Source organism: Nannobrachium achirus (genome assembly GCF_963921795.1).
Source record: "Nannobrachium achirus genome assembly, chromosome: 2".
Classification (NCBI taxonomy): Eukaryota; Metazoa; Chordata; class Actinopteri; order Myctophiformes; family Myctophidae; genus Nannobrachium; species Nannobrachium achirus.
This window is the reverse complement of record NC_137811.1, coordinates 38,836,190-38,860,757: the sequence shown is the minus strand read 5'-3', so window position 1 is coordinate 38,860,757 and position 24,568 is coordinate 38,836,190. Positions and strand designations below refer to the sequence as shown.

General features: G+C 41.7%; 1 protein-coding gene across 1 annotated transcript in view; it reads left to right on the top strand.

The window, feature by feature from the left end:
- The window catches only part of thsd7ab (thrombospondin, type I, domain containing 7Ab), a gene marked incomplete at its 5' end in the record, with an annotated part of 186,633 nt that overhangs the window by 159,882 nt on the left and 2,183 nt on the right, over nucleotides 1–24,568 (top strand). Inside the window, 8 exons of the mRNA XM_080746633.1 lie at nucleotides 309–426; nucleotides 3,572–3,717; nucleotides 4,713–4,887; nucleotides 11,592–11,765; nucleotides 17,493–17,591; nucleotides 18,370–18,452; nucleotides 19,252–19,465; nucleotides 21,707–21,794. Coding sequence (XP_080602759.1) covers nucleotides 309–426; nucleotides 3,572–3,717; nucleotides 4,713–4,887; nucleotides 11,592–11,765; nucleotides 17,493–17,591; nucleotides 18,370–18,452; nucleotides 19,252–19,465; nucleotides 21,707–21,794 — 1,097 coding nt within the window. The remainder of the gene's footprint in view (nucleotides 1–308; nucleotides 427–3,571; nucleotides 3,718–4,712; nucleotides 4,888–11,591; nucleotides 11,766–17,492; nucleotides 17,592–18,369; nucleotides 18,453–19,251; nucleotides 19,466–21,706; nucleotides 21,795–24,568) is intronic.

Sequence of the window (24,568 nt, the reverse complement as noted above, 5' to 3'; positions counted from 1 at the left end):
GTGGCAGAGAGTCTTCCCCACAGCTATTTAACCCATGGCCCTCTCCATCGTCTGGCTTATTCACAATTACACAATGTGTCTGAACAGCTTTCAAAAGAGCCCTGGTATCCCAGTAGACCAGCCTGGTGGCTGCCTAGCACCACATGCCCCCTCTCAGAACAAAGGCTTCTGGGAGTTGTAGTATGCAAATGTCACGCTGAGTTCCAACACATTTTATGGTTCAGAGCTGGTAATGGGTTTGTCTGAAGAGACCGGAATTGTGAACGATATGATGATGATGATGGATTATTCTCCATTTCCTTCTGTAGTTAAATCTGGAGAAGAAGTGGCAGATGAATATCTCCTGTGTGGTGGAATGTCCCGTCAACTGTCAGCTCTCAGAGTGGTCGGCCTGGTCTGAGTGTTCACAGACCTGTGGACTGGAAGGTACAGGGATTGACAATGCAAGACATACAGGTAGATAGTGGGTGAACTTAAGCCTGCCCAATCTACACCAGGGGTCATCACTATGTCCGTGAAACTCTGGTCTTGTCTGTGCATGGCACACCATTATAATGTTCTTATTTTGATCATATACCCAATTACTGAATGTCAAATGTCCAGGTTTCTTCAGAACACTTACGGTATTTACTACGACACTATGGCATATTAGGAATGTAGGAATCCACTAGTACAGTGGTTCTCAAATGATTTATTTGCAAGGATCCCTTAACTCTGAGAGTGTACAAATGGAACCAACTGGACTCTATAGGGTCCATTTGGTTCCATTTGGACACTCAGAGTTACAGACCTGTTATGGTCATTCAGGGCTAGCTCTTTATGTGTTTCTGGTAATAATATTATCCCTTCATTTTGCTTGTTCGTGGCAAAAATGTTATTTTGACAAAAATGTCCACCCCAAGCCAGCATGCCGATGACCCCTGAACTACACCGTCTGAAAATCTATTTTCAGCAAAGCGCAAACTAAACAGTGAGTTCTCCATGTGCGCCCTGACGCATACAGGCCTACAGTAGTATACCCATTTTCAAAAGTATCAAGATTTCATAGAAATTGAGTGTATCTCTGTTTGTTTGGTAGAAGTCATTGGATGAATTGTGCTGTAAAAAGCAGTCAGGCATGTTGAACCAGGTGATTGTTACATGTCCTGTCTCTGTTTCTGTTTGTGATAACCCATAATTATGCAAAGGAATGGAGAGCAGGTGTTCATTTGATAATTGGTTTTGCACGGATAATGTTTCCTCTGGAATCCAAGCCTCCACTTAACATGTAGACAAAAGCACATTAGTTTGTTTGTTGGTTCTCTGACAGCTTATTCATCAAGCGAAGTCTTGGGAAATGTACTTGTCCCATTCTATGCATTCTATGTGTCCCGCTCTGTGGTTAAGGTTAGTTTCTGCACAGGATTATGGAGAGTAAATTCAATTGCAAATGGTCAGAGAGAATTTAACTATATCCGAAATTTGTAAAGGTAAATATGTAAATATGTAAATATAAATATATAAATTAGAATCTGAATAATATAATAAAAATCACACCTGTGTGAGTGAGAGGTGCAAACACCACACACGCTTATATCTCCTTGTATGGGCCGTTCTGTCTGTGATGTCAGTTACTTTTTGTGTATGAACACTGATGCTCATAATCTTTTGGGTCTGACACATACAAAGTGAAACGTAGGAGCGTTTTGCACCGCTCAATAATAATAATAATAATAATAGTAATAACAATAAAATGTATTGTAAAATGGTGGGTTTAAGGTGACTTTTAAAAGCTACCAGATTTATAAAGGGTCAGCTACAATATTACAAACTGACCCTAGTATCAGTGTTTTGTAAGAGTTGCAGTCTGTCAATGAATGTACAGTATTAGGGGTGCCTTTGGTAGCTCAGCCAGTTGGTGTGCTGACCATAATCTCCTTGTGATGAATGTGAGCACGAGGACCCACGTTCGAACCCGATCCCATCTTGTCTAGCATGTACTGTATCTCCTCTCTCTCTGCCCTTAGTTTCCTGTCTCTCTACACCGAAATACTGTATGTGAAATAAACCCCAAAAATGCCATGAAGTAATTCATAAAAAGAACGCATTCTGGGATTAGCCACTTAACTCATTGAGTGCCTATCCCGAATATGTTCGGGATATATTATCGCATACCAGAGTGCCTATCCCGAACATGTTCGGGATATAAAAAAAAAAAAAAAAAAAAATTTGAAAAAAAAAATTTTTTTTTATTTTTTTTTGGACCCCATCAAATCTAGTGAACATGATTTCAATCGCGATTTTGCATGTTCCACCCCCATACAACCCCATCTAACATACAGGGCAGCCATGTTTGTTTACATAACATGTAAAACATAATGGCGATTATCTCAAGAATGCCTGAACGGATTTCCAATCGGATTTTTTTGTTTGAAAGCTGTGAACAAACTGCACAAATCCACTTCAATGCAATCCAGGATTGCATTGGATTTTTTAGAGCTCATTCTTCTCTGTTTTTTTCCCATGCATGAGATGTGCAAGGTTTAATCATGGCTAAGTTGACGAAAATAAGGCTTCTAAAATGCTTGGTAACCAATAGCTAACTTCAAGCTAACTTCATCCTCTTCCTGTACATGCACAAAGGAAAGTGTTCAGGCAAGTCATGGCTGCAGGGCTTCTGCATATACCAGCATATCTCTATGGGATTTTCTATGGCCACTGGGCGCCCTCTAGTGGTGAACGGGGTGGCACTCAAAGAGTTAAAAGGGAATTTCAGTGGTACAGACAACTACTGCACAGTTAAAAAGCTGTAGTGAGCATGAAGAGAGAGAGATAATGTAAGAGTTATGTTGAAGTCACATAATTACAACATCTGTTGTTCGATTCCGGCTGTGTGGCATCTGGCATGTCCCTCTATTGGTTTCTCTCTCTGTAGTCTGCACTTTCCTGTCTAAAATAAAGCAAACCAATGTTTAAGAAAAGCATTTAGTGAAACTAAAGGAATTGCAATCATAGGCCTCCCGTTGCGTGGCTGTAGATCAGAGGAGTAGGCAATTGATAAAGAATCAAGAGGGTTTCTTTGTCACTACTCATACAGGTACTAGCAGTGAAATGCAAGTGTGGAAAGGTACGCATGACAGTGTGGACAATTGATTCTGTCATATTATTGTGTCTGCCCCATAGGCTTGTGTGGAAACCTTTGCAGTGCTATCATTAAATCATAGGGAATCAGATAAGAGTTTAATACTGGCTAAAAAGGAACTGGAGGTGGAAAGTGGAGATGATGTATGACAGAAACTAAAAGCTTAGAGGTGTTAGAGTTAGCTGTTTTCTGTTTTGTTTTGTTTGCTTTTTTTGTTCATTTTGCACTGTGATCAAAATAGTTTCAGGCCTCTTGGCAGAGCAGAGAAGCCATTTTACTACCAGCACACCGAGAACAAATCAATATGGCTCTGGGACAGAGAAGTACTGTATGCAGGCTATTTTGGAAACCCCTGCTTTGTTTAAGTCAAGCACGTCATCTATCATGCCAGGCAAACACAAGGCTAACACAGTTTCTCTCTCCCTGTCACGTACTGTCTGTTTGGTCCAGGGAGGATGTGGAGGCAGAGGTCGGTGGTGCAGGCTTCTCAGGGGGATGGACGTCCGTGTCCCCCTCAGATGGAGCAGTGGAAGCCCTGTCCTGTCAGGCCCTGCTACCGCTGGCAGTACAGCCCCTGGTCCGAGTGCAGAGTGGAGGTACAGTACAATATGTGGATCTTGTCCAGGTATGAAATTGCAGGTGACATACAGGCAAAGGAAACCCTGGAGACATAGTGAGTGGTCCTCAAATTTCATACATTTTTAGAAGGCATCCATGCTCATTTCATGTGCTTTCGGAGTCTAAAGGCCGTATCAGAGTGTACGGTGGAGAGCTATCCACCGGTGGAGAGCTTTCCACCGCAAGTCAGAAAATAAGTGCAGGACATCATAGTCACGGGGCCCACGGTGAAGTCCTCCCCCGCCTCCCTCTGGTTCAGACGCAAACTCCGTTCAGGTCGACCAATCAGTGAACGGGGTGTAGAGCCTGTCTGTCTGATAGTAAAAACAGATAGATGTGTCGGTACTCGCGGTGGAAAGCTCTCCACCGCGAGGAATGATGTAACGTTGTAGTTTCATGACTCAAAAAGACTCGAAAAGACTACACCGCGGTGTAAAGCCTTCCACCGCCCAGGCGACTATGATGTCGGCTTTAACCACTTAATACTTTGTTGACCCCCAAGATTCTATACATTCCTTCCCGCTACACCAAATATCTTATCCAAAAATAGCCAGTCTACAAGCTCACAATGTGTTGCAAATTTGTTGATTAGCTATGTTTCCCAGAATAGGGATGCTGGGGTTGATGTGGGGCGGCATAGCTCAGGGGTAGAGAAACCGTTATTAGAGCACGAAGGGTTCCCGAAGGGTTCCCAGTTCGAATCTGGGCTCCCCCTGAGTTAATGTCGAAGGGTCCTTGGGCAAGACTTTGAACCCCACATTGCTCCCGGTGAGCAGGTTGGTGCCTTGCATGGTTTCCTCCGCCACCGATGTATGAATGTGTGCGTGAATGGGTGAATGTAATGCACAATCTCTGTAAAGCGCTTTGGATAAAAGCGCTATATAAATGCACCATTTACCATTTAAAATGTTTCCAGTATCTGGTCCAGTGTTTATAATTCAACCCTTACCTGCTGCTGTGTCTCTTGTCCCAGAATGTGGTGTGTGGACACGGCCAGCGCTTCAGGAACCTGTCCTGCTTGGTGTCAGACGGCTCTGCAGAGGGCGAGGGCAGCCTGGTGGACGAGGAGCTGTGTGGCAGCCTGGAGCTGGAGGTGGACGGAGACAAGCAGATCACACTGAAGGAGAGCTGCATACTGCCCTGCCCAGGTACAGTTGTTGGTGTTTACTGTACGTGTTGTTTTATCAACTGCTGCTCTTTGCCTGGAGGCTTCATTTTCGGTTTCAATTTAATTTTTGAGCAGTGCTCCTCGAAGGAGCTAAGCTCCAACATCTGGCTTTGTCCGGGCTCTGAAGCGTGGCTTACATCTGGCCTACATCTTGGCACAAAGTGCTCAAAGTTTGTTGTACGTCCATTTGTCACATTGGCCAAGCTTTGCGGGACGCTTAATGAAATAAAAATAGCACCGCTCACTTCACACTAGGTGTGATTTTTTTAAATTCTTGACTTAAAATACACAACAATGAAATAAAACATGCAATGTGAGATTGTGGACTGGCCAATACCAACTCGGGACTCCTGAATCCCTGCCCTCCACTCATTCCTGTCTAGCATCAGGGTCTTGTGCTCTGCAGTGTTGCTGGCTCCACTGTCACCCTCGCTGCAGTGTGTTTATGTAGTAGGTGGTGTGTGTCTTTCCCCTCGTAGCTGCTCCTTGGGTTGGCTGCCACAGTGTCAGCTTGTTTGGTACCATTTCCAGGTGCCTGACACAGTGCCCTGCCCTGCCAGCCTCATCCTTCTCTCTTTCACCTTGCCCGTGAGCCATGGGGAAGCTAGCCTCTATGGAAGCTTCCATGGAGGTCCATGTTTCTGATGTGGAATGGAAACATAAACAAACAAAAAAGACATGCAGTACAGTAATATACTGTACAGTGCAGGGTGGTGCAGAAAACACATTGGGCTTATTTGAAGCCTCGACCTAAATAACGTAAAAAGAGAGAACACAAAATTAACATATACCAAAAATAATGACTGCATAAGACCGATTTAATTATCAAAATATATACAGTAGAAACAATAAACAATGATAGCAGTAATATCAATAAAATAGGAAATGCAAGAAGAAGAAGTGTGTGTGTGTGTGTGTGTGTGTGTGTGTGTGTGTGTGTGTGTGTGTGTGTGAGTTTGTCTAGCTATACTTATGGGGACTAAACGCATGTTCTCACAGTCACCTGCAGGGGACCTCTGACAGTGTGGGGACAAAATAGTAGGTCCCCACAATGGTTAGGTTTAGATTTAGGGTTAGGGTTAGGGTTAGGGTTAGGGTTAGGGTTAGGGGATAGAGGTTAGGGTAAGGTCACAGGACTTGCATAAAAATGAATGGAAGTCTACGTAATGTCCCCACAAGTGATGTAAATATATGGTGTGCGAGTTTGTGTGTGTGTGTGTGTGTGTGTGTGTGTGTGTGCGTGCGTGCGTGCGTGCGCGCGCGCGCGCCAAAGTACAAGATATTTATTTATCCCCTGAGGGACATTCAGGTGTCGTAGCACCAACAGCAGCAAGGGTGAAAACACAAGAGGTACAGGAAAGAATAAAAGTAAAAACAAAACAAAATTGTGGAATGGCTCTCTGAATGAACATAATGTACAGTACAGTCTATCAATAAATAATAAATATATATGTACAGTCCTTTATCCACTGGCTTCTTTCACTAATTTACCAGCTGGATGAATCTTTAGAACAGAAGGCACGCATGCATGCTTGTTTGTTTGTTTGTTTTCCTTTACTACTGCAGTCGTCGTGCACCCTCCTTGGAGTGTCTCATAATATCTTTACTACCATATGAAGAACGGAAAGACAGATTTTGTTCGGCGGTTCCCGACATTCGGTCGTGTTGGAAGTCACCATTATTACAGAAATATATACTGCATGCTATGCTGAACGTAATCCACTTAGTGTCATCTTTTCAAAATGCATATTTACCGTACAGTTTGTGTTTGTATGCTTATTTCGCAATACCTATTGCGCAATCCTCTGTAGAGTGAGTTTGTCATTATCATCACGAAGGTATCGGGTTTCAAGAGGGAAGGGGGGGGTTAGAGAGAGAGAGAGAGGAGAGAGAGAAGAGAGAGAGAAGAGAGAGAGAGAGAGAGAGAGGTACAGTAAGATACAGTAGATTACAGTACAGTAAGATACAGTACAGCACAGCATAGTACAGTACAATACGGTACAGCAAGGTACAGTAGAGTACAGCAGAGTACAGCAAAGTACAGTACAATACGGTACAGCAAGGTACAGTAGAGTACAGCAAAGTACAGTACAATACGGTACAGCAAGGTACAGTAGAGTACAGCAAAGTACAGTACAATACGGTACAGCAAGGTACAGTAGAGTACAGCAAAGTACAGTACAATACGGTACAGTCAGGTACAGTAGAGTAAAGCAAAGTACAGTAAGGTAAAGTAGAGTACAGTACAATATGGTACAGTCAGGTACAGTAGAGTACAGCAAAGTACAGTACAATACGGTACAGTCAGGTACAGTAGAGTACAGCAAAGTACAGTAAGGTAAAGTAGAGTACAGTAGAGTACAGCAAAGTACAGTAAGGTAAAGTAGAGTACAGTAGAGTACATTAAAGTACAGTACAGTAAGGTAAAGTAGAGTACAGTAGAGTACATTAAAGTACAGTACAGTAAGGTACAGTAGAGTACAGTAGAGTACATTAAAGTACAGTACAGTAAGGTAAAGTAAGGTACAGTAGAGTACATTAAAGTACAGTACAGTAAGGTATAGTAAGGTACAGTAGAGTACATTAAAGTACAGTACAGTAAGGTATAGTAAGGTACAGTAGAGTACATTAAAGTACAGTATAGTAAGGTACAGTAGAGTACATTAAAGTACGGTACAGTAAGATATAGTAAGGTACAGTAGAGTACATTAAAGTACAGTACAGTAAGGTATAGTAAGGTACAGTAGAGTACATTAAAGTACAGTATAGTAAGGTACAGTAGAGTACATTAAAGTACAGTACAGTAAGGTACAGTAGAGTACAGTAAAGTACAGTACAGTAAGGTACAGTACAGTACAGTAAGGTACAGTAGAGTACAGTAAAGTACAGTACAGTAAGTGGATGGATGGATGGATGGATGGATGTGGATGGATGGATGCATGGATGGATGGATGGATGGATGGGTGGATGGATGGATGTGGATGGATGGATGGATGTGGATGGATGGATGGATGGATGTGGATGGATGCATGGATGGATGGATGGATGTGAATGGATGGATGTGGATGGATGGATGGATGTGGATGGATGGATGGATGGATGGATGGATGTGGATGGATGGATGGATGGATGGATGGATGGATGGATGTATGGATGGATGTGGATGGATGGATGGATGTGGATGGACGGATGGATGGATGTGGATGGGTGGATGGGTGGATGGATGTGGATGGATGTGGATGGATGGACGGACGGATGGATGGATGGATGGATGGATGGATGGATGTGGATGGATGTGGATGGATGGATGGATGCATGGATGGATGTGGATGGATGGATGGATGGATGTGGATGGATGGATGGATGCATGGATGGATGCATGGATGGATGGATGCATGTATGTGGATGGATGGATGCATGGATGTGGATGGATGTGGATGGATGGATGGATGTGGATGGATGGATGTGGATGGATGGATGGATGGATGGATGTGGATGGATGGATGGATGGATGGATGTGTGGATGGATGGATGGATGGATGTGGATGGATGGATGTAGATGGATGGATGGAAGTGGGTGGATCACTGCTGCAACGTAGCTGTGAGCGCCTGCGAAGCAGGCGCGATCTCTAGATGTGAGCGGCCCGAAGGGCCGCGAACCTCTAGTTCCACCAACACTTGTATTTGATCTATTTTACTTTATTATACGCAATATCTGTGCATGTTCCATACAACTTCCATAAAAATAAACTGTCATGTTGATATCGACTTGTAACTGAAAGTCCTTTAATGTCACTAGGAGACTATTGAATATCAAACTTTTTCTCTGTTCTATTTTATGCTGTGGTATGCTGGGAAAGCAGAATTACAGGAGGCAATGATGGAGGATCGATAAACTAATTAAAAGGGCAGTTTGTATAATCAGCACGAGATCTGACCCCTTATTTAACGGTCATGGAGAAAAGAGCCAGGGTTACTCCACTTTCCACATGGAATAGCATAAAAAGTGTCAGTGTTCACTGTTCAGTAGCTGGTTACAAATGTCCATATAATCATTTGAGCGTTAGGCTGTAAAGTTGACCAACATGTGATATTAAATACAGTACAATATCTACATAATATATGTGGATCTGTATTAAATGTTTATTCATACAGTTGTTATTACTTGGGCCTTGAAGCAATGCAAAATTAAACCTGTTTAAGTACAGTATGTACAGTATATATAAGTATATATGTATGTATGTATGTACATACAGTATGTCTGTCTGTCTGTCATTCTGCACATTTGTCCGCTAGAGCAGTGGTTCTCAAAGTGGATTTCAGGGACTCTCCAGGTTCCTTTTGGGGCGTCTAAATTGACCCTTACAAGTCTGTAACTCTGACATTATACAAATGGAACCAAATGGAACCTAACGGCTCCATTTGGTTCCATTTTGTATACTGTCAGAGTTAAGGGAAGACCTTGAAATATAAAAGTTTGAGAACCACTGCTCCAGAGGGCGCTGAACAGGCTTAACTATGCATGCACACCTCTAGGATGAGCGGTTGTCTCTGTATTTGCATAGTGTTCATTCTTCTTTGCCGGGGTTCTGCAGGGGCATTGCAGTGGATCTTTTCTCTGTGTTGTTTGGCTGCTCATCACTGTTCGTTTGTGTGTAATGTATTATGTGATCTGTCTTTTATGCAGGGTTGACCAACCCAGTTTCCCCTTTGGGGATGAATAACGTGTATGAAGTTGACCCTCATTTATTTCAATTCTTAAATATAGTCATAAAAGTAAGATGTACAGTAGATAAGGGGAGTAGACGAGTCAGAAACACACTTTTAAGCGCAAAATAGGTTGCAACTCGTGCCACAAAAATACGGGCCAGACATTTTGTATAATTTGTGTACTTTTTACTAGTCGGGTGATATGTTATGTTTATGTACTACATTTTTTATATAGATGTATATGGTGTTCCACAGTAGCATACATAATCTAGTTGCATAATGGCTGAACAGAAGCAGACGAAGAAGATGTTTATTTATCTGCATTGTTAATATAAGTGAGCCGAGTGTGAAACTACAGATAGCACAACCCAGACCAGTTGATAGGATTTAACTGAGCAGTCTTGATCTGGTAAATAGACAGAAATAATTATCCTGAATTTTAAGCACAGTAGTAATGTAAAAATAGACCTTGACATCTCCCTGAACACTCAAAGAGCGTAAACTCAAAGCTAGGGATGCACCAATAACGATACTGTATCAGTATCGAGTCCCAAAAATGACTTAATTAATGTATCGGATATTGAACAACATACGTATATCGGATATCGGACACAATAAAAAAATGTAAGTCTCTGGCTTATAAATATACAATATAATCACGCAATTGTAAGCCCATAACCAAACGTTTTAGCATATCATTATTAAATAAACAATATCCCACGATCTTTTCCAGCTAACTTTTTTCGTTTGTATTTTTTTAATACTTGCTATGTAGTCTACTGTAAGTATCGGTATCGGTATCAGGGAAATATCTAAATTAATATATTGGATCTGATCAAAATTTGGAGAAAAAAAACTGTATCGGTGCATCCCTAGTCAAAACAGTTCTCATCACAAAGTATTCACAAAAATATATTAGTTCATCATTCAATTATCTCCAGAGTACAATTTTGCCGTTATGTCAACCAATACACACTATTTTTTGCAACGATTTTTTGCAAGACTCTAGTTGTCACATTTTTCGAGCAATACGTTTTTCATTTTGGAATGACACTCCCTGAGATAAGACAATATTACAGGGAGGAGGTGGACAGCCTGGTTATGTTGGCAGATTGCATGCACACATGCTCACTTTAACCCAAACACACACCATTCACACATGTCCCCCTCTGTCCAGTAAGCTGTACTGTAGCTTCCAGCTGTGACCAGCTGTAACCCATGGCATTACAACCCTCTTTCACTAAAACCGCTTTTCCCCACCCAAGGCCCTCACAATGCGTTTTCTCCCCGTCACATACTGTATGTTGTGTGAAATGTAATACAAATTGTATGCATCCCCATAAGGTTTGCTGAGCATGCATGCTCTTTTTATTAACCAAGCAACAAAGAGCGCCATGTTAGGCAATCGCCCTGCATTGCTAAACTGCTTAGTGCAACAGTTCTGCAATGTCGAGCTGAACTGCAGTTTTGTACTTCTGGCCATTGTGCAGCTGCAGTGGAGCAGTGTTACCCCAGATCAGGGGTAGGCAACCTGCTGCTCTAGAGCCGCATGTGGCTCTTGGGTCCTCTCCCTTGGCTCCCAGTTGCTTAGGAAAGAAGTATGCAAAAGATAATTAATAATAACATGACTTTATTATTGTAGAAATCATAAAGTTATTCTTACTTTCTCCTATTGGAAAAAAGGGTTGCCTATACACCAGATACAAATAAGAAACACATTATTGAAGGAAAATAAAGACTGTATTAATGCTTGGGTATGTTGTTTGCTTTCACCACCAATGCATGCTGGCGTACTGGTGTACTTGTTCTGCTTTGAGAAATTAGCAAACAATAAAAAGCACAAATGAATAATTAAAGCAAGCTTCTTTTTGCGGTTCCAAACTGAATTTTAATACATTTCTCTGCCAAAAATTGCTCTTTTGATGTTCTGTGTCCCAGACACAGAACTTTGACACAAAATGTCTCCCCCAACAGGAGAATGCTACTTGATGGAGTGGTCAGACTGGAGCCCGTGTGTGAGCATATGTGTCAAAGGTGCTGGTGTGGACTTTGGCTCGATCCAGGTGCGCTCGCGAGCCGTCATGGCCCAGGAACCAGAAAACCTGCAGCTGTGTCCCGACCAGGACTGGGAGTCTGAGCCCTGTTCCAGTAAGTGTGTGATATTACGGCACAACAATACAGCATGTCACGAGGAAAACTTGGGAGAACGTCTGTTTCCATTATGACAGATTGAAAATAACGTTATAGTTGATCTTTAACCATTTGAACCCTAGTATCCCTTATCTGCGGGGAACATTCTGCAAAAACAACAGATCTACAAGCTCACAACATGTTGCGTTGTAGATCGGCTTTTTTTGTTGAAGAGATTTGGTGTAGCTTAAAAAAGAACGCCCCAAGTACAGTGCAAATTATAAGTATAGAGCGTCTTAAGTGGTTAAACCGAAGTGATTCATTCCAAATATCAAAGTATCCTGTGGCACCCCTAGACTTGCATCACAGCACCCACTTTGAGAAACCCTGAAACTACCTGGCGGAAAACTGGTGATATATAAACTGGTAAAGGCAACATGGCATGCCCAAAACCTGGTAAGGAGAAGAAAAAATAAATAAAACTGGCAGAGAATTTTGCTGTCTCCATGTTTTCCGTCACACAACCAAGTGGAGTGGCACTCCATGAAAGGGATTTCTTGAGTTAAATTTCAACACAGTGGAACAGCCCCATTTCTCTCTCTCTCTCTCTCTCTCTCTCACACACACACACACACACACACACACACACACACACACACACACACACACACACACACACACACACACACACACACACACACACACACACACACACACACACACACTAAATCTGTCCTCTACTGCACTGGGTCACACTGGCCACATGAACCTGTGTTAATCAGACATTACAATGAGGATGCCGCAGCAGGTTCTGTGAATCACCAACACTTGAAGGCAGCTCATCACATGGCCATAGGCTCAGTGTGCAGATCCCCTCCTCCTCCTCCTCCTCCTCCTCTTAGCCCCAGAGCAAAGTGTTCTTTGGCCTGACCTCGTTTCACAACATCACTCAGGCCAAGAGGAGGAGAAGCATTGGAGAGAGGGATGGAGGAAGAGAGAGGGGAAGGAGGAAAGATGAGAGGGGAGAGAGGTATTGAGAGGGAGGAAGAAAGGAAACCGGTGTGTGTGTGGGGGGGGTGTGGGGGGGGGGGGGGGGGGGGGGTTGGGGGGGGGGGGGAGTGGGGATATGAGGAAGGAGTGAATTTGTTTGAAATGGTTCAGGAAAACAATGTGACAGTCACAGTATAGCAGAGAAAGAGAATAGGAGGCTGAAGTATAAGCGACTGAGTGAGAAGACGCCGCAGTGCAAAAAACAGAACTAGGCTACGCCACGGTGAGCGGGTGGGAAAAAATAAAAGAGGAGAATGAAGAACAGAATGGTAAATGAGTCCCATTCCCAGAGACCATCTCTACCATCGTGACAATAGAGAGCGAGCTGCGTTATCGATTGAGGTGTTGATACTGTTACACCAGCACCACTAAGAAAATAGATATCTCTTTTGTTCAAGGTTAAATTGTTCATTTTCGCCAGCTGAGCAGCACGGGCCCGTGATTGGTTACACAGGGCTCCCTAAGGAAATCTGGTCATTTACTGGTCTGATCGGAGATATTGATAAAGCCATAATAGCTTTGATAATGAGTCATTAAGCGAAAGCTCTTAGTGAGGATTAAAACAACTAGACAGCTCTATGTAGAGACAGAGATATTGATAATCTTTTTTTTGTTATCAATTATTTTTATTTTCCATAACATGAAATTAGAGACATACATATGAATAGAACAAGAAAAAGTAAAACATTAATCAAAAGAAAAATGCAATTAACAGACAAACAACACAAACAATAGCAAAACAAGAAAAGGAAAAGAAAACCCACCCACCCCCTTTCCCCGGACCAACACGGAATGTACAATAGTGCATGCCTGTGCTAGGCTGTTACCACTATATAGTGATTTCTTGAATCATAGCCTTAAGCTTATCTGCAATGTCCGACCACATATTAATGTTTTCTTCTTTTGCTCCGTGTAACCTTGCTATCGACTGCTCTAAATATACTATATCTAGAAAGGTCAAGGCCCACTGGCGAAACGTTAACGTATGAGGAGGTTTCCACCGCGTAGCTACCATCTTCTTCGCCGCCGTTAATCCAGCAAAGAAGATGCGCTTGCGTATATTGTTTAGTTGCAACTGTGAGACGTCATTTAATAAAAATAAAGAAGGAGAAGATATGATATTAATACTAAAAATAGTTGAAAGTTTGGAGGCAACCATATTCCAGAATGACGACACATTTGGGCATTCCCAAACCATGTGAAGGAAGGTACCAATACTATTTGAGGCGCAGAGAGTGCAGTTGGGATTATTCAAAATCCTCATAGCACATAGTCTGCGGGGAGTTAAATAAGTCCGATGAACAAAATTTAAATGAATTTGTTGATGGTCTGGATTTCTAGAAGATAGCCTAATGTTAGACCATACTGTGTCCCAACAAAAGTCAGGGTCCAAATTTGGTACATCATTCCTCCAAACAGTATCAACAGATAGGGGCCCATAACTACAGTCTAATAAAAAACCATAGAGGGTGGAAACCAAACCTCTTGTTCTGTTACCATCACAGATAAACTCATGGAAGGGGTGCAATCTAAGGGGAGCTTGCCATGGGACCCCGTAGGTCCTCATGGACGTTCTCAGTTGGAAGTAGAAAAAAAGGGTATTTCCAGGCAGATTGAAGATGTCACACAAATCTCGAAAAGGTCGTAAACCATTTCTATCAAATAAGTCCCCTAATGTACGAATCCCCTTAGCCCTCCACCTTGGAAAGCGAATGGGGCGATCCTCGATTAAAAGTCTTTGATTATTGAACACTGGGGAAAATAAGTTCCATTTACAATCAATCTTACACATCTTTTCAGCTGCCCTCCATACTGCCACTAAATGAGAAATGATAGGTCCAAAGCGAACTTTGCATTGATGTGTAGTTATGTTTGAATAGATAAGATCTCTCAATTCAACAGGCTGCACTAAACTCTCCTCAAGCTCTCTCCAAGAAACCTTATTTGCTGGGTTAAACCAATTTAAAAGGGGGCGGAGCGTGAAGGCCCAATAATAAAATTTAAAGTTGGGCAATGAAAGGCCGCCATCATCTCTAGCACGTTGTAATAGAGAAAGTTTAAGACGAGGGCGTTTCCCTTTCCACACAAACTTAGATATCGAAGAGTGAAGCTTATTCCAGTATTGCGGCGGTGGTGGCAAAGGGAGCATAGAGCTTACAAAGTTAACCCTAGGAAGAACATTCATCTTTATGATTGAAACTCGAGCTTGGAGAGAGTTGGGCAAAGATGACCATCTATCTAAATCAAGACAAATCTTATTTAGAGTGTCACCATAGTTGTTCTTAACAATAGCCTGAAGAGAGGGGAAAATATCTATGCCAAGATATTTGAATTGGCTTACTACTGGGATTATGGGCGGCAGGATAGCAGATCTCATCTGATCATTTAGAGGTAGAAGGGCTGACTTCGTCCAATTAATTTTGTAGCCGGAAATGGAACTGAACTGATCAAAAATTTGAAGGACGTGAGTAATTGACTGTGGTGCATTCTCAATGAACAGTAGAATATCATCAGCATATAGGGAAATGCGATGCTGTGTGTTGTTAATCGAAACAGGAGTAATATCTGCAGACTGACGCACTGTCTGAGCCAAGGGTTCGAGTGAAAGTGCGAAAAGGAGAGGACTAAGGGGACAACCCTGCCTTGAAGATCTGCCAATCGTGAATAGCGGCGAACAGATCTTACCGGTTAGGACCATCGCTGACGGATTAGAATAAAGTACTTTAACAAAATGTATGAATGAAGCACCAAATCCCATTTTATCTAGTACAGCCCACAGGGAGATATTGATAATCTATGAGAGCAGTGTGCATAGCTGCCGCTTTATTAATCCTTCACTAGCATCCTGAACGGCACTAATCCACAAGGAGTAGTACACACTTACTACATAGTATTGCACTGTTACCACTTCAACAGCCTTCATTTGTGCCGTGGGAAGGTAGTGATAACGGTGCTATGACTCACCCCTTGCAGCTGATAACTGTTATCAACCCTAAGGTTGATTCTAAAAGTGCCACCACACGCTCATCTGTCAACTGTGAGCGACCTTGCTGCGATAGTAACGTGGCCACCATGTTTGCAGTTTTCTCATCTTTCGGACTAAATAATGGCTATGTGATAGAAATGATGACCTTGGCATTCGTCATGGGAGCCCTCAGTAAGCCACCTCAGGCTACATTGAATGCGGTGATAATCTATTGTACTTTGTGTTGTGCACAACTTTGTTGTTGCACACTGCCAGGGGCGTCACAAGGGGGGGGGGGGAGTGGGCCTGAGTTACCAGGGCCCAAGGTAGAGCGGCCTGGAATTATTTTATACTTTAGCTATTGAAAAATAGCAGATATACAAGCTCACAGTGCAGCACCGAGTGCCGCGCTGCGAGCTTGTAGATCTGCTATTTTTGAAAAGTCATGAAAATGTGTGCAAATCTTTGAATATATGTATTTTTTAAGCGAACTTTTGTAACTCAAATTTTGCTTCTGAGGGCTCCCTGGAATAAAATATGTTGAGATGGGGGGTCTGTATCATTTTGGGGGTCCTTCACATGAAAAGGTTTGAGCACCACTGACATCGAAACATAGATTTTTCAAAAAACCTTAAAGAAGGATTTGAAATATTCAAAGACTTGCACACATTTTCATGAATTTTCAAAAATAGCAGATCTACACGCTCGCAGCGCAGCACTCGCTGCCGCGCTGTGAGCTTGTATATCTGCTATTTTTCAATAGTTAAAGTACCCAGGGTCCAGAGTGTGGTGCGACACCCCTGCACACTGCCATGGTTGTTTAGTACTGTGCAGCTGAACGGATGGAGTGTAGCTATGTATCAGCACTTCTGCCCGGGATAGTGAGTCATAGATCATTCTTCATTTTCCTTGTATCTATAAAATAAAAACCCAGGACATTATATACTGTATAGATTGATAGCACCTTTCATAGAAGCGCTTGCACCAGGCCAGGGATTTCATGGAGGCCATGAAGGCCATGGCCGCCGTTGCCCCTCAGTTTGGCCTTGTGCCCCTCAAACCAATGGTATGCCCTGGGGCCACAATGGCCTTAATGCCCCAGCTGACTGTACCACTTTCTCCTCTGTCTTTCTGGTCAATATGTAGACAGTAGGCACCGGTGTCTCTTTCTTGTCATGTAGACACCAGTGTCTTTTGTTGAGATTCTGAAATCTTAACTCCCCAGAGTCCGCATCTTTAAACCATCCAGTGACTTTGATTGGTGCAGGGCTGAGCATGGTTTTAAATATCAGATTGTAAATATCATCTGTTTCACTGCAGATTAGGTTATCATCCCTAACCCTTAAATTCAACAAATTCTTTCAATGGACTAAAATCTTGTTTTATTTGATGGCCTTCCTGCCCTGGCATTTGGCCTTTGTGCTCTCAAAAAATGGACAACACCAAAGGCCACGTGGCCTTGCCCCTAAAATGATGAAATTCCAGGCCTGGCTTGGACATTCTCTCACACAATCTTTGCAAAATATGTATTTGTGAAAATGTATCTCCACAGTCCAAAATACAGCTTCAAGTACAGTATACTGTGTGGCCCATTTGAAATATGTTCTTTCCTTTTCTTTTTCCCGCAGTGTCTGTCAGACTGTGACCACCCCATGTTAAAAAATGTATGCACCTGTTGTACTGTACAATGCTTTGGGCATAACGTTACTGTATGGTGGACTTTTTCCTAGGTGGTGAGTGTTATGAATACAAATGGGTGAGCAGCCAGCATCCCAACTCCAGCCGCATCAGCTCCTGGTGCCAGCGCTCAGATGGACTCAATGTCACAGGTAAATACTCCACCTACAGTATAGTGGTGGTGCCTTATGTCCGGTTTGGATAAAAGCCCCAAAAACTGCCAGGGTGACATTAGTCAGGAGAGATGGCGGAATCAGCTAGTCATACAAAGGGTGCATTTAGCCCATTCTATCCAGGAAAGCAATATGTAGGCTATAGCACATTGGTTGGCTATACAAAAATAGCAGGTATACAAGCTCATAGCGTGTCACTTTGTGCCACGCTATGAGCTTGTACATCAGCTGTTTTTGAATATTTTGTAATCTTGAAAATGTGTGAAATCGGGCCGAAATCTCCTCACTCCAAAATGTTAATTTTCGGGAAAATGAGCTCAAGTGGAGCCTTTTACTACTTTTCATTAGTTCCGTATTATTTTAACCAACACACTGACGTAAAGGGTGTTCAATATCACATATTTATGAAAAAAAGAGAGGGCCGATTGGGTGGAGTTAGCTGGTTTGGAAGAAAGTGTGGAGTTAGGAGGTTTTGTCCCAAGCACTTTTTACTACTTTCCATCATGGTTCAATATTAATTTTGGTTCAATATCCCTAGAACAAAATATTTTGAGATGGGGGTTGGCAGCCAAATACATACGGTATAATGTTGGGGGTTCTTGATGTGAAGAAGTATGAGCACCACTGATGTACTGTAGCAACATGCGTTTTTCAGAAAACTGTTGGGATTTAGAATGCATTTGTTTGTAGAATCAGCCTCAGGTCAAAATGGTTTAATAATATGGTTGATCTGTCCTTGCCAACCTGTGACTGTCAGGAGGATGTGCCCCCATCAACCCTTCAGTGGACAACAGCTCCTGTGACTCTCCGTGTCTCATAGCAAAGTCCTTCTGTTCTGAGGTGAGCTGCTCTTATTTCTGTGTGTAACAAATACATTTAACCAGTGGTGGAAAAATAACCTTTTTTTCTTTTACTTTGTAAAGGTATCAATGCTGCCGGCAATATATACTGTAAACACTCTCTTACTCTTAATTAAAAGTCTGGAATTCAAAATGTGCTTGAGTTAAATACAAAAGTATTGGCATCAAAATGTACTTAAAGTACCAAAAGTAAAAGTACTCATTATGTAGAATGTCCCATTTCACAGGTTCAAAATGTTTGAAAATTATTTTGAAAATAGCTGATCTACAATCTTAATTTACATGAACTGAACATGAAGTACCCTGCATACAGTAACTGTATTGTATGTTGTATGAACTGATCTGTTGATTGAATTTTGGTTTCCATTAATCTAGTAAGCCTAGGCTCTGTTTTCTAAAACATATACCCTTAGAATAATTTAATAAGCAAGTATTACAAACATGGAGATATCAAAGTAAAACAATGTAATACAAAATAATAATAAGAAGAAGAATAAAAATAAGAAGAAAAGAATAGAAAAGAAAACTGCCTTTTTGTACAACCACATTTTGCCCCTGGGCAGTTCCACTGAATGAGCTAGAGCTTGCTCAATGCCATTGTAACTAATGAGAAAAGAGAGAACATTATTCACTCACTTCCAAGAATAAAGCGACAACCATGTGTTTTAGGAATCAGCCAAGTATCACACTACAAAATTGATTCTCTTAGTTATCACCCATCACCCGCCACAGTTTAACCATCCCTCGTTTCAAATGTGACTCTCCGGTGCCCTCTGCAGGCTGGCATATGCATGTGTGAGGAGGGCTACACTGAGGTGCTGTCTCCGCTGGGCCAGCTGGTCCAGTGCGCCCCCATCCCGGTCCTGGAGATCCCCACGGCCGGAGACAAGAAAGCAGACGTGAAAACCAGCCGTGCCATCAACCCCACTCTGCCCAGCACCATCCAGCCTGGACGCACAGGGCGCACCTGGTACCTGCAGCCCTATGGACCAGGTCAGAGCTCTACACCAGGGGTTCCCAAACTTTTTTGTCTCAGGGCACCCCATAAATATTTTTTTAATCCGAGGCACCCCTACATTATAATTTTCACTCCCTGCACCTTATATTTATAGCATATCGTCATTGTCGGGTGGAAACCTTGTATGTCCAAAACCTTTCTTTCTGTATTTATCATCTATAAAATGTACTAAACTAGTGAAAACAGACGATCGGCTGTTTTCACTAGTTTTGTGCGACAGAGGTTTCTGCCTGACAGTGACGATATTTTAGTGATTATCTTGCGAGGAAAACGTTGAGATAATAGCCATTTTGGTTAGAACTGACTGAAAATAACTTTGTACTTCAAGTTTAAAATGATACTAAATATTTCTTCAAATGTCCAAATAAATTCCAAATATTATCAAATGATCTCGCGGCACCCCTGGACTGCCGTCGCGGCACCCCAGGGTGCCCCGTCACCCACTTTGAAAACCCCTGCTCTACACACACAAGGATTTGAGTCCTCATTACTCATTACCGGTGGTGGGGAAAAGTACTCTTTACTTAAGTAAAAGTGTCAAAACTACAATGAAGAAATACTCTGTTGCAAGTAAAAGTCCGGAATGAAAAATGGACTTGAGTAAAAGCACAAACGTATTGGTATCAAAATGTACAGGTACTTAAAGTACCAAAAGTAGAAACTGCTCATTATGCAGAATGTCCCATTTCAAAAGTTTCCAAAAATAGCAGATCTACAAGCTCACAATGCATCGTGACGCATTGTGAGCTTGTAGATCGGCTATTTTCAAATGGCGGAAATGTATATGGTGTGAAGTGGGTAATGTATGTTTTGTAATAATCATAATCTACATAGTAACTAAAGTTGTCAAATAATTGTAGTGGAGTAAAAGTACACTATCTGCCTCTGAGATTTAGTGGAGTAGAAGTAAAAGTACTGAAAATTCGACACACTCAAGTAAAGTAAACAATAAAAACACCTAAAGATTGTGGTAAATTAAGTACTTTACTTGATTACATGTACTTACTTTCCACCACTGCTCAGTACATGTACCAACATTCATAAATTAAGTCAGGCCTTATGCTAAGTGATCAATTTAACTTAACCACTTGAAACTCAGCATCCATATTCTGGGTGGTACCAACAATCCTAAAGTAACTCAGGCATTATGTTAGAGATTAATTAACTCTATCAACTCCAGCATCCATATTCTAGCCAAAAATAGCTGATCTACAAGCTCACAACGCATGAGCTTGTAGATCGGCTAATTCAGGCCAAGAGATTTGTGGTAGAGGGGGAAAAGTGGCCCAAGTACGTACCCAACTCGGGTCCGATTTACTAAATCTAGGGGGTTTAAGTGGTTAATTAATGAAGGTGGTGTAGAATAAATTCTACCAGGTACTTAATTGCTGTCACCTTATGTTCCAGGTCTAAATTGGTCCTTGTAATTGCAAGTGCATGAGAAAAAAAAGCTGACACATCAAAGCCAGTAATGTTGTGCTGGATGCAGCTGGAAAAAATACTACTAAGCTATTCAGATGCATGTACAGTATATCTACGTATGTGTCCTAATCTGAAGCTGCTTCTGGCATATTAACATTTCAATAGGCATCTGCGCAGTGCATTCTGATCAATGGTGCATGACAGCGACGTAACGCTTGAAGAACGTTTACGATCCAAGAGATCTGAACAGATTGAGGCTGTCACAAATCCAGCAATGTGCAGCATTTGTCAGGGGGAGCGGGAACTTCCAGAGAGTGAGACACCAAGGCGCCATCTTGTAATCCTTGAATCGTTAAATCTTCCAAATTATGCCTCTTTTTTTGCATCAATATTGCAGGCAGATTTCAAAGAAGGAGAAGGGGGGGTAAAAACACTTCAATCTGTCAGTGTGTGGGCGTTTTCAGCAGCTTGCACAAAATGAATTGTTTAAGCCCTTAATGGTTCTTATTGCCATAATGCTTCAGTTATATACTCTGTTGCATGATGGTGTCGTGCGCTGAAAATAGGCGATGTACTGTACAAGTTGACAAGGCATTGTGGTGCGATGCGTTATGAGCATGTAGATCGCCTATTTTCGGTGCACAACACCTTCATGCGGCAAAGTATAAATCGGGCTTAAATATGAGAAGTGATGAGCTTCCTCCTTCACCGAATGAAATGCCTGAGCCCTTAATGGTTGTTAGTGCCATATTATGTGAACAGGCAGCCCAACTGACGAGCCTCCTCCTTCACAGATGGAAAGCTGAAGATGTGGGTGTACGGTGTAGCAGCAGGAGCCTTCGTGCTCCTCATTTTCGTAGTGTCTATGATATACCTAGCTTGGTGAGTTTACTCTCCTCTATTTATCGCCCTCCTCCCCCCATCATTATCAACCCCAACAATTTATTTTTGGATCAAACCATTCCATCTGTTCCATTCCACTGTGCAGTGCATCCATCCATCTGCCTGTCATTGTTTTTTGTTTAAGTTTGTTCATTTATTCTTTTGCCTCCTTCATGCCATCCTCTTCTGCTGCCGAGGGCAGTAGCTACTGTGCCATGGTTTGTCGCTCTCTTAAGGCCCAAGAGTCTGACGCTAATGGGACAGTCTGGATGGGCCAAAATGCACACGAGTTGACTTACACGTGTCCTGATTGCCAAGAGTTGGCCCAAAGCGGCAGCGCCGGCTAACCAGGATGCGGAGGTTCCCCCTATAAAAGTAACTCCTGTGAGCCCTCCGCCAAGTGTCACGTGTCGTGCCTGACTAGCTGAAGTGAATATGCTGGTGCAGGTGAGGTCTTCGCTGAAGCTGCCCAGGGTGATTTATGCTTAGTTGCGGCGTTGCGCTGTGCACTGAAAATAGCATATTTACAAACTAAAATGCATTGGGCTAAGATGCATTGTGAGCTTGTAGATCTGGTATTTTTGGTGCAGCACACTGGTGCGCAACTAAGTATAAATCAGGCTTTAGTTCTGCTTCTAGACTGCACTGGTAGAGTGCATGTTTAGTCAAAGTTAAACTGTTTAGTCTAGATTCAGTCCATTCCCTGTCCTGTTGTCAAATGTTAAACTAGACTCATTCCTGTTCCTTATAGCAAGCTGAAATTGTACTTATAGACTTCAAATTAAGAGACCATATAATTGTATGTCTGTTCGATATCAAGTATACAGCCCTGCCAAAATGTGTTTAAAATCGCTGAAGCAATTCCGCAAATATCTTAATATTGACAGCCCATGACAATAATTGTTACACTGAATTACGAGACAGACACACAGATTACATGCTTTCATAATGTAATAATTACGCATTGTTACACTGTAACTGGTTTATTTCAGAAATACAAAACATATATAATCCTGCATATCCATTTTGTAGCCATAATTGTGTGTAATATAATATTAATCAATCTATTCCATTTGCCATGCCTTAACCGCAGTTCCAAAAAACATGAACTACAGTTGAATACAACAGTGCAACTTAATGTTAAGTGTCATCCACCCAGCTTTATATCCTATATATATTATATCTTCTGCTGTCAGGCAGAACAACACAATTCTGCCTCATCAAATTCATCATTCATCACTTTACCTAAATACAGCTCAAGTGGAGTTAGGAGTTTTTTGACCATTAATTAGTACCTTGAAAATGGAGATAACAAGTTTCTGCCCTATTCTGTTGCATGCAGCAGCATGAAAGTATGAAGACAATAGCTTGCTTTCCTTCTGGACAGTCTTTATTTTAACAGCAACTGACTCTGCGCTAATCTTCTGTCTGTGGCATGCAGCCCTGTCTTTATTGGGCAATGACATCTGTAGTATGAAGATGATTGTGCCTTAAAATACATCTCTACCTATAACCAGTGTTGGAAAAAGTACCACATTTCTTTACTTAAGTAAAAATATCAATATTGCAATGTAGAAACAATCTGTTTTAAGCACCAGGCACAATAACTTTAAAGATAACTAACCAGTAAGACGCCTAAGGGCGAAAAGCGAATTCGCAGGACGGAATTCGCACAGGACGGAATTCTTTTGCAAGTGTGATTCGAGTTACGGCTGGTTGTTTAAGTTGGACAAAATGTGGACAAAATAGTTTCCCAAATATGGATATGACTGATGTCTGACATCATAGATGAATTATGTTATAGACCACCACATGAGACTCAAACAATATGTCCATATATGGGCAATCCAAGCTATGGGCTTAATATTGATGACATCAGGGATCTCCATATATGGGCATACAAGAGACAAGGACGGAATGTGATGTCACAATGTGATGTCACAACAATGTGATGTCATAGGGCAGCTATAGACACCGATGCGTTACCCGGCCTCTGACAGGCGCTACTGACAAGATGTGACGGTTTTCATAGTTAACTGCGACCTATGGCCGCAATAACTACCGGTATATCGTTCACCATTGTATTTTTTTCTGTGTGAACACTGACATTCACTTGACTGGCAGTGAACGAGGGGACTATACTTTTATAGTTATAGTTATAGTGCTCAGTGTGAATCGCCCTAAAACAAAACAAACAAAAGTCTGGAATTCCAGATTTACTTGAGTAAATGTACAAAAGTATTGATATCATAATGAACTTATATTACCAAAAGTATTCATTAAGCAGAGTGTCCCGTTCCACAAGTTATCATACTGTATGTTTTATAATAATAATTAAAATCTACAAAGTAACTAGTAACTTAAGTTTTCAATCAATTGTGGTGAAGTAAAAAGTACAATATTTGCCTCTGAGATGAAGTGGAGTAGATGTAAAAGTAATGGAAATTGTAAATACTCCAGTAAAGTAAAAGTACCTCAAAATTATACTTGAGTACAGTACTTGAGTAAATATACTTAGTTACTTTCCACCACTGCCTATAAGTACCTCTTATGTCCAAAACACTTTAAAAAAAGGTTGTGTTTAAAAAGTTGCGTTGTGAGCTTGTACAGTACATTGGCTATTTTTATGTGACACTGTAGTATGAAAAAAAAAATACATACAATGTTAAATTAAGGAGTTGGCTTCTCCCCAACAGCAATGATATTTAACATACAGTCCCTTGGCCAGTGACCACCTATAGAATAATGACTTGATCTTTAAAGATTATCTGTGC